The sequence below is a fragment of the Mustela erminea genome, chromosome 3 (genome assembly GCF_009829155.1).
Source record: "Mustela erminea isolate mMusErm1 chromosome 3, mMusErm1.Pri, whole genome shotgun sequence".
NCBI lineage: Eukaryota > Metazoa > Chordata > Mammalia > Carnivora > Mustelidae > Mustela > Mustela erminea.
In genome coordinates, this window is record NC_045616.1 from 87,120,183 (window position 1) to 87,133,977 (window position 13,795).

At 33.7% G+C, this 13,795-nt stretch overlaps 1 protein-coding gene across 1 annotated transcript; it reads right to left on the bottom strand.

Moving 5' to 3' along the window:
• Positions 1-215: 215 nt before the first annotated feature.
• IGIP (IgA inducing protein) lies at positions 216-13,793 on the bottom strand. The gene has a single exon (XM_032336523.1). It carries the CDS (start codon positions 540-542, stop codon positions 381-383), a length of 162 nt encoding a protein of 53 aa, XP_032192414.1. The 5' UTR covers positions 543-13,793; the 3' UTR covers positions 216-380.
• Between the last annotated feature and the right edge of the window lie 2 nt (positions 13,794-13,795).

Consider the following 13,795-nt stretch of genomic DNA (forward strand, 5'->3'; position numbering starts at 1 on the left):
GTGTTTTAAAATAAAATAGAAAATAGAGTTTTCCGGTGTGAGAAAACACACTTAAAGCTTACAGCCAATTAATGATCAGGCAAGTATACCTGTTACTGAGTCCTAAAAACGGTTTCCATCTATCAGGGGAAAAAAAAAATGCAAGAACAACCAGAACAACCAATCCTCCCCCCTCACCAAAGACACTGAAACAAAAGACTGATCTGTTTATATAGTCACATGAAAAATAAACATCTTTATTTTTTTGCCTACTTTATTTCATTTTTTCAAATAAAATTTAAATCTGTACAAAGTATACTGTTACAGTATATATTTTGTAAGAATCAATGCCTAAAAGAATCACAATACTTCAATAAGCAGTACAGCAGACCTCGCTAGTTTCAGCTTTGATATTGAACAAACTCAAGCCGGCTGATGCACAACACATTTGCTTGGTTTCCACATGGTGAGTTCCCAGCACTGAGATGGGAGAACATGACAGCAAGTATGGTTATATTACAGCCCGACACACTGCGCTTCTTCATGTGATAATAACTGCACATATTTAATACAGAATGCTCAAATTTACTTTTTAAATTGCATTTGCTTACTTCTTAGTTGGCAAAATTCAGCATTCTTAATGGGGTCCCCAAACAGTGCAAATTAATGATATTCTACTGTATAATTGGCACATTTCCAATAAGGATTAACTTGTAAACGCAAAGAATATCACAACTTTGTCCTAAATTTTAACTAATATACATCTGGTCCATTTAACCAAAGTTAGTTTGGAAAGATATTAAAGAACAATTCTATTTTTGAAAGGATACTGTTTTGACCATTCTTTAGAGAAGTAAATTTTTAAATTGTCATTAAAATGTTTTACTATAAAAATTTTACAAACTTGATTAGAAATTTCAAGATTATGATTCACAGCAGACAAATACAAACTTTATATTCCAACAATACCTACTCTTAGACTTTCAAACAGAGCACAACCATGTCAGCCGTGTTAACTAAAATTCTGAACAGTGTACTAAATTTATAAGTGGTGCTGGGTCTAGCAAGTGTAAATACACAGTATATTTTAATGAAAAGAATTGTCTTCTTTATACTTTATTTGTTTTCCCATAAGGAAACATTAATGTTTACATTCTTTAATAAAGTTAATCTTACATCAGAATATAACTTAATACTGTCAGCAACAGGGACCACACACAGTAAATAAGAAGCACATTTAAAATAAGTCTGAATTCACATAGATTAACATTTGTTGGTTAATAAAATATCGACAGTATTACAATCTTACAATATTTACAGTAAGAAAAATCTAGAGTAATATATACCTTTCACAGCAGGATTCCTTTTTTTTTTTTTAATTATTTCTTCCAGTTTGGGATTGTGTATACATGAAAAGCTCAAATAAAGCAACTCTGCAATATAATCTTAAAATAATGGCTACTGGGGGGAAATTCTATCACAACCATTGAAAATAATGGTGACTTTTCACGGAGTCTGTGGCATCTGAGAACCCAGTTAATAAACCAAAGTCTTGACCCAACCAGCCTCAGTTACCCAGATTAAAGCTGCAGAACTCCGGCCTTCCCTGACTGCTGAAAACCCAACAGATTTTCTCAACATGCTATAAGAAAAGAGGGAAATAGGTTTCAATTCACACCTCGTGGCTGGAAGGCTCCGGCCAGTGCATATTCTCCAACAGTCTAAAAGGGCCGATTTCACCTCCAAAGCAATCACAAGAGTTCCCTTCTAACTACAGGGCACTTTGATATGGAGCTTACTCATTCCTCAACTCTTGTGCATTAAGATAAGGCATGAACGTGGCCCATATAATACACACCAGCATCTTACTTGGGACCAGGGCAAAGAAACAGACTAATGCAGTTTGCACTGAGGTCAACAGGGAAAATGGGAAGCGATGCAATTTCCAATTAGAATGGCAAGAAGAAGACCCACATCCCTAAACTGGAATTTGGCCAGGGCCTCAGAGTTAGCACCCCCTCTCTGAGTACCACAAGCGATTAGGATGTGTGCTCTGGGCCTCCTCTGAGAGAGCATCTACAGTAAGTAATACCATGTGGGACATTAGTTCAGTGATGACTCCCAAGAAAACAGATACAATTCTTGAATCTGGGGCTGTCCACAGCACCTGAGGTCACTCATCTGAGCTGTGACCTGTCCCAACCCTGCTTACTTTAAGAGATCTGATGGGCACAGAGCACTCAGGGATATGGCTGCTGGCTACTTTGGACTCTAGATCTCACAGGTAATCAACAGGTATCTGGGATTGAATTAGCAAACTGTACCATAGCTCCTTAAACAGACACTGTCAGGTTTGAAATCATGTCAAGCATGAATCTTCACTGTCAGGTCAGAAATCAAAGTGGGTATCTTCCCACATCAGCCAAGGTTATTTTGTTAAAAACCTTAGAGGAGTTGGACAGTTTTTCATGTTCCAAGTGATTAGTTTACTTATTTCAGTCAAGCTGGATTGACAAACCAGACTGATCTATTTAGTTAAGCTTTGTTTTTTTTTTTATTCTTATGTATGTGTTTAACCCAAAGCTGTTGTATTTGGGCTAAATACACTGACAGAGAAAATTCAAACAACAAAAGTTTTCAGCAAACTTCTGTGGTATTTTGTTTTTGGAAGTCAATGCAAGATCTAAAGGTATTTCTACCCAACAAAGTCTGTTTAAGTGTTTAATGTTATTTCCTTTTTGGTCCTATACAGAATGCTATGACTTCTATATAGGTCTGAATGCTGCTCCATGTAGATTCCTTCTGTATATCTAAAAATATATACTTTTCAGTAGTTCAATACATGGTTAATCTTCCCACAGAGGAAGATTTTTGTAATCACAAGTTGCAAAGTAGAAAAAAAAATCTCCTTTCTAAGAAAGGAAATATACTTTCCTATTATACACTTTTGAAGAAGCCCAAAGGCATGCACCAAAAATCATTATGAAAACTAATACATGCACTAAAATGATATAGAGTTAGGACTTAAAGTGCTGATTTCTCAATTTTTAAATTTGGAGAAGACATTTTGTCAGTCATTGACTCAAAAATTTCCCCCCACCCCACCCACCCCATTCCATGGCATCAAGAGAGAAAAGTAAAAAGTATGCATAAATCTTTAAACCATTCTTTACATAAGGGGAAAGGACAGATACAATAACTATCCTATTTATAAACTGGATTTCCAGTTTTAAATAAAACCAATATTTACTGGTAAAAATTGTCAAAGCTAATACATCCAAACAAATGTTACTAGTAAATAATGTTCTACATAGAGAATAATTTACTTTGGTTTTATGTACCTTCTCACAAATAATACTGGTGTCCCATACATCACCAAACTGATGTGTTCCAGCAAAGTTGTAAGGCAAATCTTTTTTCCCAGTGACATCTTTTTTCCTAATAGACAAAACTAAAATCTTTTGGTGAGGAAGGGGTTAAGATAATGGCTAACCCCGTGGCATCCTGAGCATTGTGGTTTATCAAACTCTACCCTGCTAGAAGCTGTCAGGCACCCTGACCCCTGCCTTGAACCAGGAATGGCTCCCACATCTAAAGATGCCCTGACTCCTTATAAATAGCTCTCAGAACATTGCTACTTTTTTTCCTTCTGTCTGGATGTCTAACAAAGCTGGTTGCAATGTCACATTTTGCTAGTAGGGGCCACCATCTAACAATAATTCCAATCTGAAATGTTTTAAGCCAATAGTTAATTCTTAATTTTATCAATTAATTGCATTAAAATTTTCTCTACAGAGTTTATACTTAGAGCAGAGATCCTTATCTTGGGTTTCAGATGTGTGATGCCCCTGAGGTTGCATGTAAAATTATCTGTGTATGTGCATTTTTTTTTTTTCTGGGGAGAGGGTCCATCACTTTCATCAGATTATCAAAGGTTTCTGTGATCTCAAGAAAGGGGTTACAAGGACTTAGAGGGATACCCGTAATTCATTTTATACTAGGGTTGGGAAATGGGGGCAGAAAACTAAAAATGGCCTCAGAAAAAAAGGGGCCAAATTGCTGATCTTTTCCCTTTATTCAAAGTTGGGAAATAAGTGCTTCAACCTAGGAAAAATAATTAATTAAGCTGATTTAAACTCCATTAAAAAATAATCAAAGCCACTTTCTAAAATATTTTCATTTTCCATATATGGTAAGTTTAGTCTCCAAAAAAAGGTTTGGAGACTGAATTTTTCTCTTTTCCCTAAGGAAACTCATAAACACAATGCTGATCATCATCCACATTTAAAGATCTGACAACCTAAAACTTAAGACAACTCTAATACTATAGCCTTTAATTTATGATTTTGAGTAAAGGATTATCTAGAGTCAAATACACATTTGTCAACCTTCATTCCCCAAAATTGGTCCATAGTTAGACAACTATCAGGCACAATTCCACTAGATAAACCTAAAATTTGAACAATGGAAGTTTAACTTTCTATTCCAAACTGAAAACAAAACCACAAGTTTCTACAATAAAGTCCAGCCACAAACATTCACACTATGTCATAGAGGACTTACCTATTTCAATACATCACTGAATTTTCAACAGAATTTATAAACATGAGATCGAGAATGACTACCAAAACATGCTAAGAAGAGCATGTCAAGAATTAAAACACCACCCTGTGTGCACCACCCCCCCCATCGAGAAACACACTCAGGCATTCCAAAAATAAACCAGATCTAAAGAGAGGCCTCTCACTTGTTAAAGTATGAAGCGCCCAAAAGGATACAGGGAAGGGACTATAAAATGAAATAATTAAATAGTGTACAAAAATTAATTTTAGCCAAAACACATTCTGTTCTATTGACAAAACTATCGACGTTTTTTTGTTTTTGTTGTTTTTTTTTTTTTTGCAATTTTGAACACTGTGTTGCACAATCTCACTAAGACAAAAAATATGTTCACAGGTACACATTTTGTTCTCCTATTCTTCCTAGAGCACATCTTGAGGTTATAAGAATGCTTCTAGTTAAAATAAAGTCTCTTATCCCTTGCTGCCCTCCCCCCTCAAAAAGTGAGTGAACCTTGAATTCCAAAAAGGAATATTCATTTAATGTAATTATTTCAATATCAGTTATATCATATAGATCATGATGAAACTCTATGAGCATTATGGAAAACTACATAAAAGAGGGAGCTGCCACTTGCCACCCACTTCGCTTCCAGCTTTTTAAGCCACTACCCAGCTAGACTCAGATCTCATTGACTTCAGTGAAAATAAATCAACACTCCAAAACCAGGCCATCTCAGGCTGGAAGCTGGAACTCAAAGACATTGTTTCATATACATATATATATTTTTTTCTACCCTAAGCTTTCACTTTGTCTATTCAAATAGTTTAATAAAGCTCACATTTACAAAGGATTATATTGGCAAATAAAGGCCCATATTAAAAACTTTTATCAAAACAAATTTTTGTTCTACATAGCTAACACTAAGAAATATTTTCTTGGACTTATAAAGCATATTTAATTGCATATAAGTTTTGCTTTGGGTGGGATATTGAAATAATTCTGTAAGAAATTAGAAAAGACTAGAAACAAAAGTGAAAGTGACTAGTCTTAACTTTCAAAAAATCAAGTGCAAAGATAAATAGTGCAAATAATGAAAACTAGAAATTTTATAGGCAACTTTACATCTTTCCTGCTTTTGTACTTTTACATATTGATAACTCTATAAACCCTAACAACTGTATGCAGCATGGAAATGGGCTATCATTTATCTCCATTGACTAGACTCAAGGAATCCTTTCAAAGGCAGTCATTTAAATCACTGGTTCTTGACTAGATTTGGGAATTCATTTTTTAAAAACAATTCCTAAGGGAGAGGCTATTTAAGAAGGCTTTGCACAGATTTAAACAAGTTATAGAATGTAATTGTATCATAATTTAAAATCGGCAGGATGGGAAAAGCATATTAAATGCTAATTTTAAAAAATAAATTATAATAATTTTATTGTTAATGAGCTTGGCATTTGTAAAAAACAACAACAACAACAACAAAAAAAAACAAAGTTACTTTCCAGATAAAAAATAGAAGGTCTTTTTTTACCCAAGAAATTTTATCACTAATATATACAGATTTGGGTAAAATGAAATAATCTGTCAGAATTACTGAGAGTAAGTCCATGTTAAACTAAAAAGGAGTCCAAATATGCTTGAATTATGTAATTAAAAAACCAAAATGTAATAGTAATTCTTTATCTTAGATAATTAAAAAGTTCCTGGGATATTGGGAACAGAAATCTAGACACTACCAGTTTACCCTACGAAGAACATAAGAACTTCCAAGATATATTAAATTATATTATTACCTGCCACTACTGAATACTTGGGAATTCTACAATTTTAAAGTAACAGAGAAAATGGGAATACAAACAGAAATTTGAGTTTGGGGAGGTATGTTGTCTAATTTCAGAAATATAGTATTACTGAGGGTCACAAAGTCCACAGTCTTAAATATTGGGATGCAAATTTAAAAGAAATGGAAAAGAAACCTAAAATTGCAGTTTAGTGTTTTTACCTGGTTTACTCTCCTCTTGTAAGAAATTAATGTGGACCAAAGGCTCAAGGTTCTGTAAAATGAAGGTATGATATGGATTTTGTGAACTAAGGACCATTTTGAAAAGTAAAGCTAAACTACACTGTAACATGAACCCAGGAAAGTAATCTGTATAATAAATATTTCTGATAGTTTAAAAATAAGTGAAAAAGTTTGAAATTTTCTTATCTTCTTTCCCTCAAAATAATAAGTCCCCAGTACCAACAACAGGCTTTGACCAGAAAAGCTGTCATTTCACTATTGTGCTACTTAATTTGTCCAGAAAAGCAAACATCCTACACCTGAAAGCAGATTTGTGTAATGCATCATCATCATCATATCTAGCTACAGACCAACAGCTTTCTCATAACCAACAAGGGACCCATTTTCTCCGGCTTTACTGAAACTTGATTAGTGAAGATCAACTTCATTGTCCTTAGCAAACAACACTCATTTAAGACTCCACTTTAGTATCTTTTCCTACCTAAAATTTCTCCCATTTTACCACCAAACCATTCCCTTATATAACTCTCACACTCCAAATCATGAACACATTGAGCAGTTCTTCCCTTTCTGCTCTCAAATTTCCAAACCATAATAAATCTCACCCCCCAGTAACTTACCTAAAATACACATACTTCTTACTCTCTTCAATACATAATTTTTTTTTTAAACAATTTCAATGCCCTTCAGATTGCCAGCTTTAGACTATGGGGAAAATAGCACTCAGAAAAAACTGCCCAATTACCTCATTATACAGAAATCTTTCTGGGATCAGTTAGCCATGTTCTAAGGAAGGAGCCAGCAATTTCTTTACTTCCCTCTTAAAGGGGTAAGTTTGAGTGTCACTGGCAGGCCTATGGTAAGGAAAAGAATAAAGAAGGAGAGCAAAACAAGGAAAAAGGAGAATGGGAGAAAAAAAAGCCAAACATACATGGTAGGGAGGTAGGTCAAATGCCACCAACTACCTACACTGGAAATTGCCAATCCATTCCAGTTAAATGGGTGCTTGACCCAATCCCAACATGTGTCTAATAATTCACTACCTGATGCCCATTACTGGTTGAGCTAGTCAAGGTGAATACATAAGTCACCTGTCCCATAAGTTTGCTACTTCACAATAAGGACATCCTAAGTCCTCTGAGGATCCTTCTGTTTTAATGCAGCTTAGACTAAAACACATGTTAAGAAGAGTACTTCCATGATTCTCAAAATTCCAGAATATAAAGGTTTGGTCCTTGAACTTGGAGGCCTCTCAAATTATTAAAGTGCACCCTAAATCAAGAAAATTAAACTTTCAGCTTAATTTTTTCCTATGAAATGTTACAAAATGTTTAATAAGCAAACTGCTAATAGTCATCAAAACAAAGTATGCTTTCATGAAAATTCAAAAATCTTGCAATTCCAAAATGAGTAAAATATTTCTGGTCCTTAAGAATTAACTTTATTTTATATAGAGGATCACCACCATGTTTCTACCTATCAAACAAGACAATTTTCCACAAAAGCAAAGCACATCAGGGCAAAAAAAGAAAAGAAAAGGAAAAAAAAACAAATATCAAACGTATGGGGACAAAATAAAAATACATGAGTAACTATGAAACTTTTTTAAGAAAAAGGTTTCTAACAAATGACCTTTGCCATACTCAGCTTTCCTAGAGACATAAATTGCCTAGACCATTCAACATCAAAACTTGGTAGTCAGTTTAGCAGCTGTAAGATGACAAATTGTTGGCTTGAACCAATCATATTGTTTACTTTTCACTTGGCTGTTTTTGCATTATGAAATTCTACCTGACATGATAAGGCTAGTTTAGATGATCCTCACTTAACCCATAATAATGAAATTTGTTTGAAAAGAGCCTGTCAAATGTCCTAGGCCTTAAATTTGGGTTTTTAGGATAAAATAACTCCCCAAATATTAAAATCAGGTTTTCTTAAAAAATATGTTGCAAATCCTCTATGGTAATTAATGCAGCTGGGTGAAAAGAGTAATTTTAATAGCAGTGATTATTTTCGTTTTATAGTGTACTCTATTACAAACAGTCTAAATTCAGTTAACTTACAATTAAAAAACCCAGAAATATTATAATTTATGATTTAGAAATGGATAAATTTTAACAAAACACAAATAACTTGTGAATTTGCTTACATAAGCAATTCCAATAAATTCTTTCCTATTCATTCCACTCTCATGAAAAAATATCTCTCCAAATTATTAAGATACTCAAATTTAAAGATATTCAACTATAAATGTTATACTCAGAGTTATCACCAATTGTTCCAAACCTAAGTTGCTGAAGATTTCCCCCATTTTTAAGCATCCTTTTACATAGAAAGCAGGATCTCATTCTGATATTGAAAAAACTCAGCAAAGGGAAAAAAGTCATTAGATTTGGTATCTCAGTTTTTTAAATGGGGAAAAATATTAAAAGTATGTTCACATGTAAATGAAAATGAATTGTGGAGCTATGAAAACAACTACAGCAACAATCTCAGAAATCTCCATTCTAAAATCATGTGGTAATCTGTGTGTGTGTGTGTAAAATATGAAAAAATGAGTGGGAATATTGAAGAAAAGAGGGCAAACCACGTGTGGGAGACAGAAGTAATAATAATCATGCCCATGGTGGGTTCACCACAGCTGGCATATACTCAAAATGTCATAAAAAGAAAAATATGTTTAGAAAGTTTCAGCAGTGCCAAATGCAAAATGTTAAAGCACAGCAACAATGAATGAGATAATCCCACAAACATCAAGTTCCATATGAAAACAGGAAGAAAAAAACCGACATATGCATCTTCTTTAATATACCAAATCTTAATTGACTTAAAGATCATATAAAGTGCTTGGGCCATAGTTACCCACCCAGATTCTCATTATCAACAGACTTATCTCTTCCCCTCCCTTCCACCCAAATTTAGTAGTGTTCCTGCAGAAAAAGGATAGCATTCCTGTATTAATAAGAATAAGAAATGAAAACAGTGAGTACAACTGATATAGATCCATTGACTTTTATTACAAATGTACTTGATCACTTGGCTTCAAAAAGTTTAAAATCAATACCCTATTTTCTGTATGCCAGTACAAAGCAAACTGTTTTACAAATTAAATACCTAAAAATTTGACAAAAATATTAAAATTTGATGAAAAACAATTATAAAAATCCTTAATCTCTCTCTCTTCAAAAAAGGAGGCAGTCTTCCCAGTCCTATTATACAATATTAATAATATTCACCATTTTTAGAATAGGTAGCTAAATTATATTTTTCTGTTAGCATACAAAACTCTTAGACTAATAGATTTCATTTGTATATGCTCCAGTTAAGTTTGTGAATGCCATCTGATTGCAATATAATCAACTATCTTTAATTGAGTCCTAATTTACACTTATTTAATAATTTGCATAGTTTAAAAGGGATAAAGGTTATTCTACAACTAATTATCATAGGCTATTACAGTGCTATTTTTCAAGGCAATAAGTATTTGCTCCCAAATGAAATTATCTGTCTTCTTTAGGCAGGGGTTAAAATTACTAGCAGCTTTCTCCATTACCTGAAAAATCAAATTGGAATAGTTATCCATCTCTAGATGTGAAGACCTAAAAAAACATATCAATATATTTTCCACTTTGAGTCAAATTTCAACCCCTGCATGGGACTAGAAAGTGAGACTTTCAAGGTTTTTATTTCCCTGTTGGTTTTGGTTTCTACTCTCCATGGCTTTTAGGAAGCTGGGAAAGTTTGTCTTTCCTGACTCACATTGTCTCTCCTTTCCATTTGGCAAATATTCATCTACCTTCAATCTGTATCTAGTAGAGGAAAAGCCGACATGGCTTTTCTTATGAACTTCCTTTGTTGTCAAAGGCATGTATAATGATTTCTACAGTTCTGGTTAGTTAACTTTAGCTCCCTCTGTGGCTGGATGACTGCTGCTTCTAACATCAGCATGATAAATAGGAGGCACAAATAAAAAATAGCTTAAAAAAAGATTTGGTGATTTAAAAGAAAAAAAACAAACAACAACACCAAACACACACACATATATGGGCATTTCAAATCTGGTGGCTGATCTCTGGATTAAATTACTTGACAGTGTCTCTCATTTTAAAGAATGTAAATATTGCAATGCATTTCAAGTTTTCTTTTATACTTAGGCAAATAATATAGTTTAACCAAGCTCTTGGACCTTAATCGTAAGACAAAGCAGATCATTAAAAATAAGGCATACTTGTCAGGAATTAAGTTTTGTTTGCTTGTTTTTGGCACATTTGATCATACTGTCTTCTGTGAATAACACATATGGTCAAATATACCATCTCCTTTTTCATTTCAGCACAAACAGGGTTTACCAACCAGTAAAATAAAAACAAGGAAAAACTCCAACATAAAACACTGAGATATAGAACCTTGGTAAAGTACCGAGCACCTGGGAGGAAGGGTGAGGAAAGGATGAAACAGTAGAGGGAAGGGAAGGTTGGAAGGGTGCTTGGGGAGGTAAAGTAAGATGCAAAAAAGAGCATCTTTACAGACACTTAGTCTTTTCTAAGATCACCTCTCAAGTCTTAAAAGATTTGCATGTGGATTTTTTTTAAACCCACCGACCATAAATCAGACACTGGTTTCAAAATCTTAGTAAGATTGTGTTTAACTGTTATAGTGTAAAGACAGTTGCACAATATATGTGCTTATTGATCCGGTAGGATTCCAAGCAGAATCTGAAGTCTGTAGGTAAGAAAGGCTTCACTTTAGGTAACTCTGACCCTAAAGAAAACCTCATGAAAGAACTCGCATCTCAAAGAAAGGACACTTTGCCTAAGTTTGCTGTGTTTTTGTTGACTTGCACTACTTATTGCTGGCTACTATGAAACACTGATCTAGGAGTACTCCAACAACCTGTAGTACAAGGCTTAACTTTAAGAAGCTATAGTAAACAAGAGACAAAATCAAAGCAATTCTCTTTCCTAACTAGTAACAGCACAGAGAATGCAGTCTTTTCCATATCACAGTAAAAGTACAGTGAACAAAACAGCTCAACAAACCTTAAGACAAAAAAGTGCAGGTTATTAATGTTTACATGCAGTTGATAAGCATTCCAAATGTCACATTATGCACTGTAAAAGCTCAACTTTACTATATGGAAATAAGAAAAATGCACCTTGGGGGAAGGGGAAAAGCAATTTAATCATTTCCAGTGATTTTTGTAAGTAAAGAAATTCCTAACTATTGTACGGTCACCTCATATTTAACATTGTATGAATATTAAAAGCAAACAATTTAATGGGAAAATGCACAGTACAATGGAAATAGCTTGTTATTCAACACATACAGTAGATCTCAAAAACAAAGACAACACACTCAACCAGGGAGCTTAAAATATCAAATCAAAACCCAAAGAACCAGCAGAAAAAAAAAAATCCTTCAAAAAGACCAGTTTCACCTTCCTAGGCCAATGCTTTACAATGTGAGAAGCACTGATACCTTCCAGCTCCTACAGGTGGTGTCTTCTACATACAGCAGTAAGATCTATATGGCTGGATTGCCAAGAAACAATTCCATTCCCAGAACTCTCTATGTCAGACAAGATCCTTTTTTTTAAACCAAAATACTTTCTACAGAATTCCAAACCAAAATGTACTGTTTAAGGCATCTTTTTTTTATAACATTTTCTCTTCACTCAAAGATGATAGTCATGCAGCAGTTTAATGATAAAAATATATTAATATTTTACTATACAGCAGCAAGAAGTTAGTTGTCAATTAAAAGCACACGAACATCTTTAAATGAAATCCTGTAAAGACTATCGTTACAAACAATTTCAGTTTGGAGGACACCAACTTGGTAAAGTGCTCTCCTAAGCTTTGCATTTTCATACCCTACACCTTGAATTATATGAGTTATAGAACATACTTTTGATAGGCTTGTACACTTGGGGAACACAAATACATTTAGCATATAATGTAGCCAGTAATAACTAGCACCACAGCTACATGGAAATCCTTTACACATACCAACTTGGCTTTCACTTTTAAAATGAAACTCAGAATCCATGGCTCAGTAGGATAACTATAATTGTGTTGCTCTGCTTTTTAACAGGTCTACATAAGTTAATAGCACTGGCAAAAATCAAAGAACAGCTTCAGACCTCTTACTAGTTTAGGAGACAGTGCTAGTGACCACAAATAGACTCGCTACCTGATGTCCAAGTACAGGTTCACTGGAAATTGCTGCACGTTAGTTTTTAAAATCTTTCTACACATAATAAAAAAAATATATTATGAACGATACATCTCATATACACAATAATGACAAAACACCTACTCAGTCAAAGCAAACAGATGCAGAAAAATATTATGGGAGATTTCCTTTATCTTTCTTTCTCTTTTTCCTTTTACTATTTGAATAACTTTGGTTCCAACCGTAAAAATCACAACTTAGCAAATTTCATTTAAATGCCTTTTTTAATAATTTCTTCATGTTCACAGAAGTTTCACTGACCATTTTTATATGTTTAAGGTCCAGATGCAATGCATATTGTATAAAAGAGAGCACTTATTGTTTACCTTGCATGAATTAAACCTACGTACCTTTAACTCTACAAACTTCTGCATAACATTTAGACAAAGCTCAGACACACAGCATGCCTAGCCCTCATATATATACACATCTCTAATCACAGGTATATAGGGTGTCAAATATACTATAATAACCTCCATGTAAGGTTTGAAATTTGGTAACAAAATGAGAAAAACTAAAAATATTATTTTACGTGTTCTAAAATATCTCTTTTTTGTGCTAAAGTCAAATGTTAGCTCAACATGAAAAGGACTTTTATATAATTCAGCAATATTATAATCTTGACCATTTTGCAAACACTTTTAATAATAATAGCTTAAACGTGTACAAAAGTTCTTGGTTAATTAGGGAAATAAACACTCAGTTCTTTATATTTTTTAATCAAGTAGGAAACACAGTTCATATAATGTTATTACTTTTTGTATTTTTTTTGTTTTTTGTTTTTAGCAGCTGCTTACTGTTTTATATGGTGGATAAAGTGGACAACATCCAGCGATGGGTGGCAAGTCAGGAAGAGAAACTGTCAGTTGGTGGAGGTTCTGTGGGTGGTGCTCCCTTGGAGTTAACAGTTATTTCTTTTTTTTTTTTTTTTTTTTTTTTTACTTTTTTACTTTTTATTTTCTCTCTTTCTTTACAGTATATTTTCTGTGT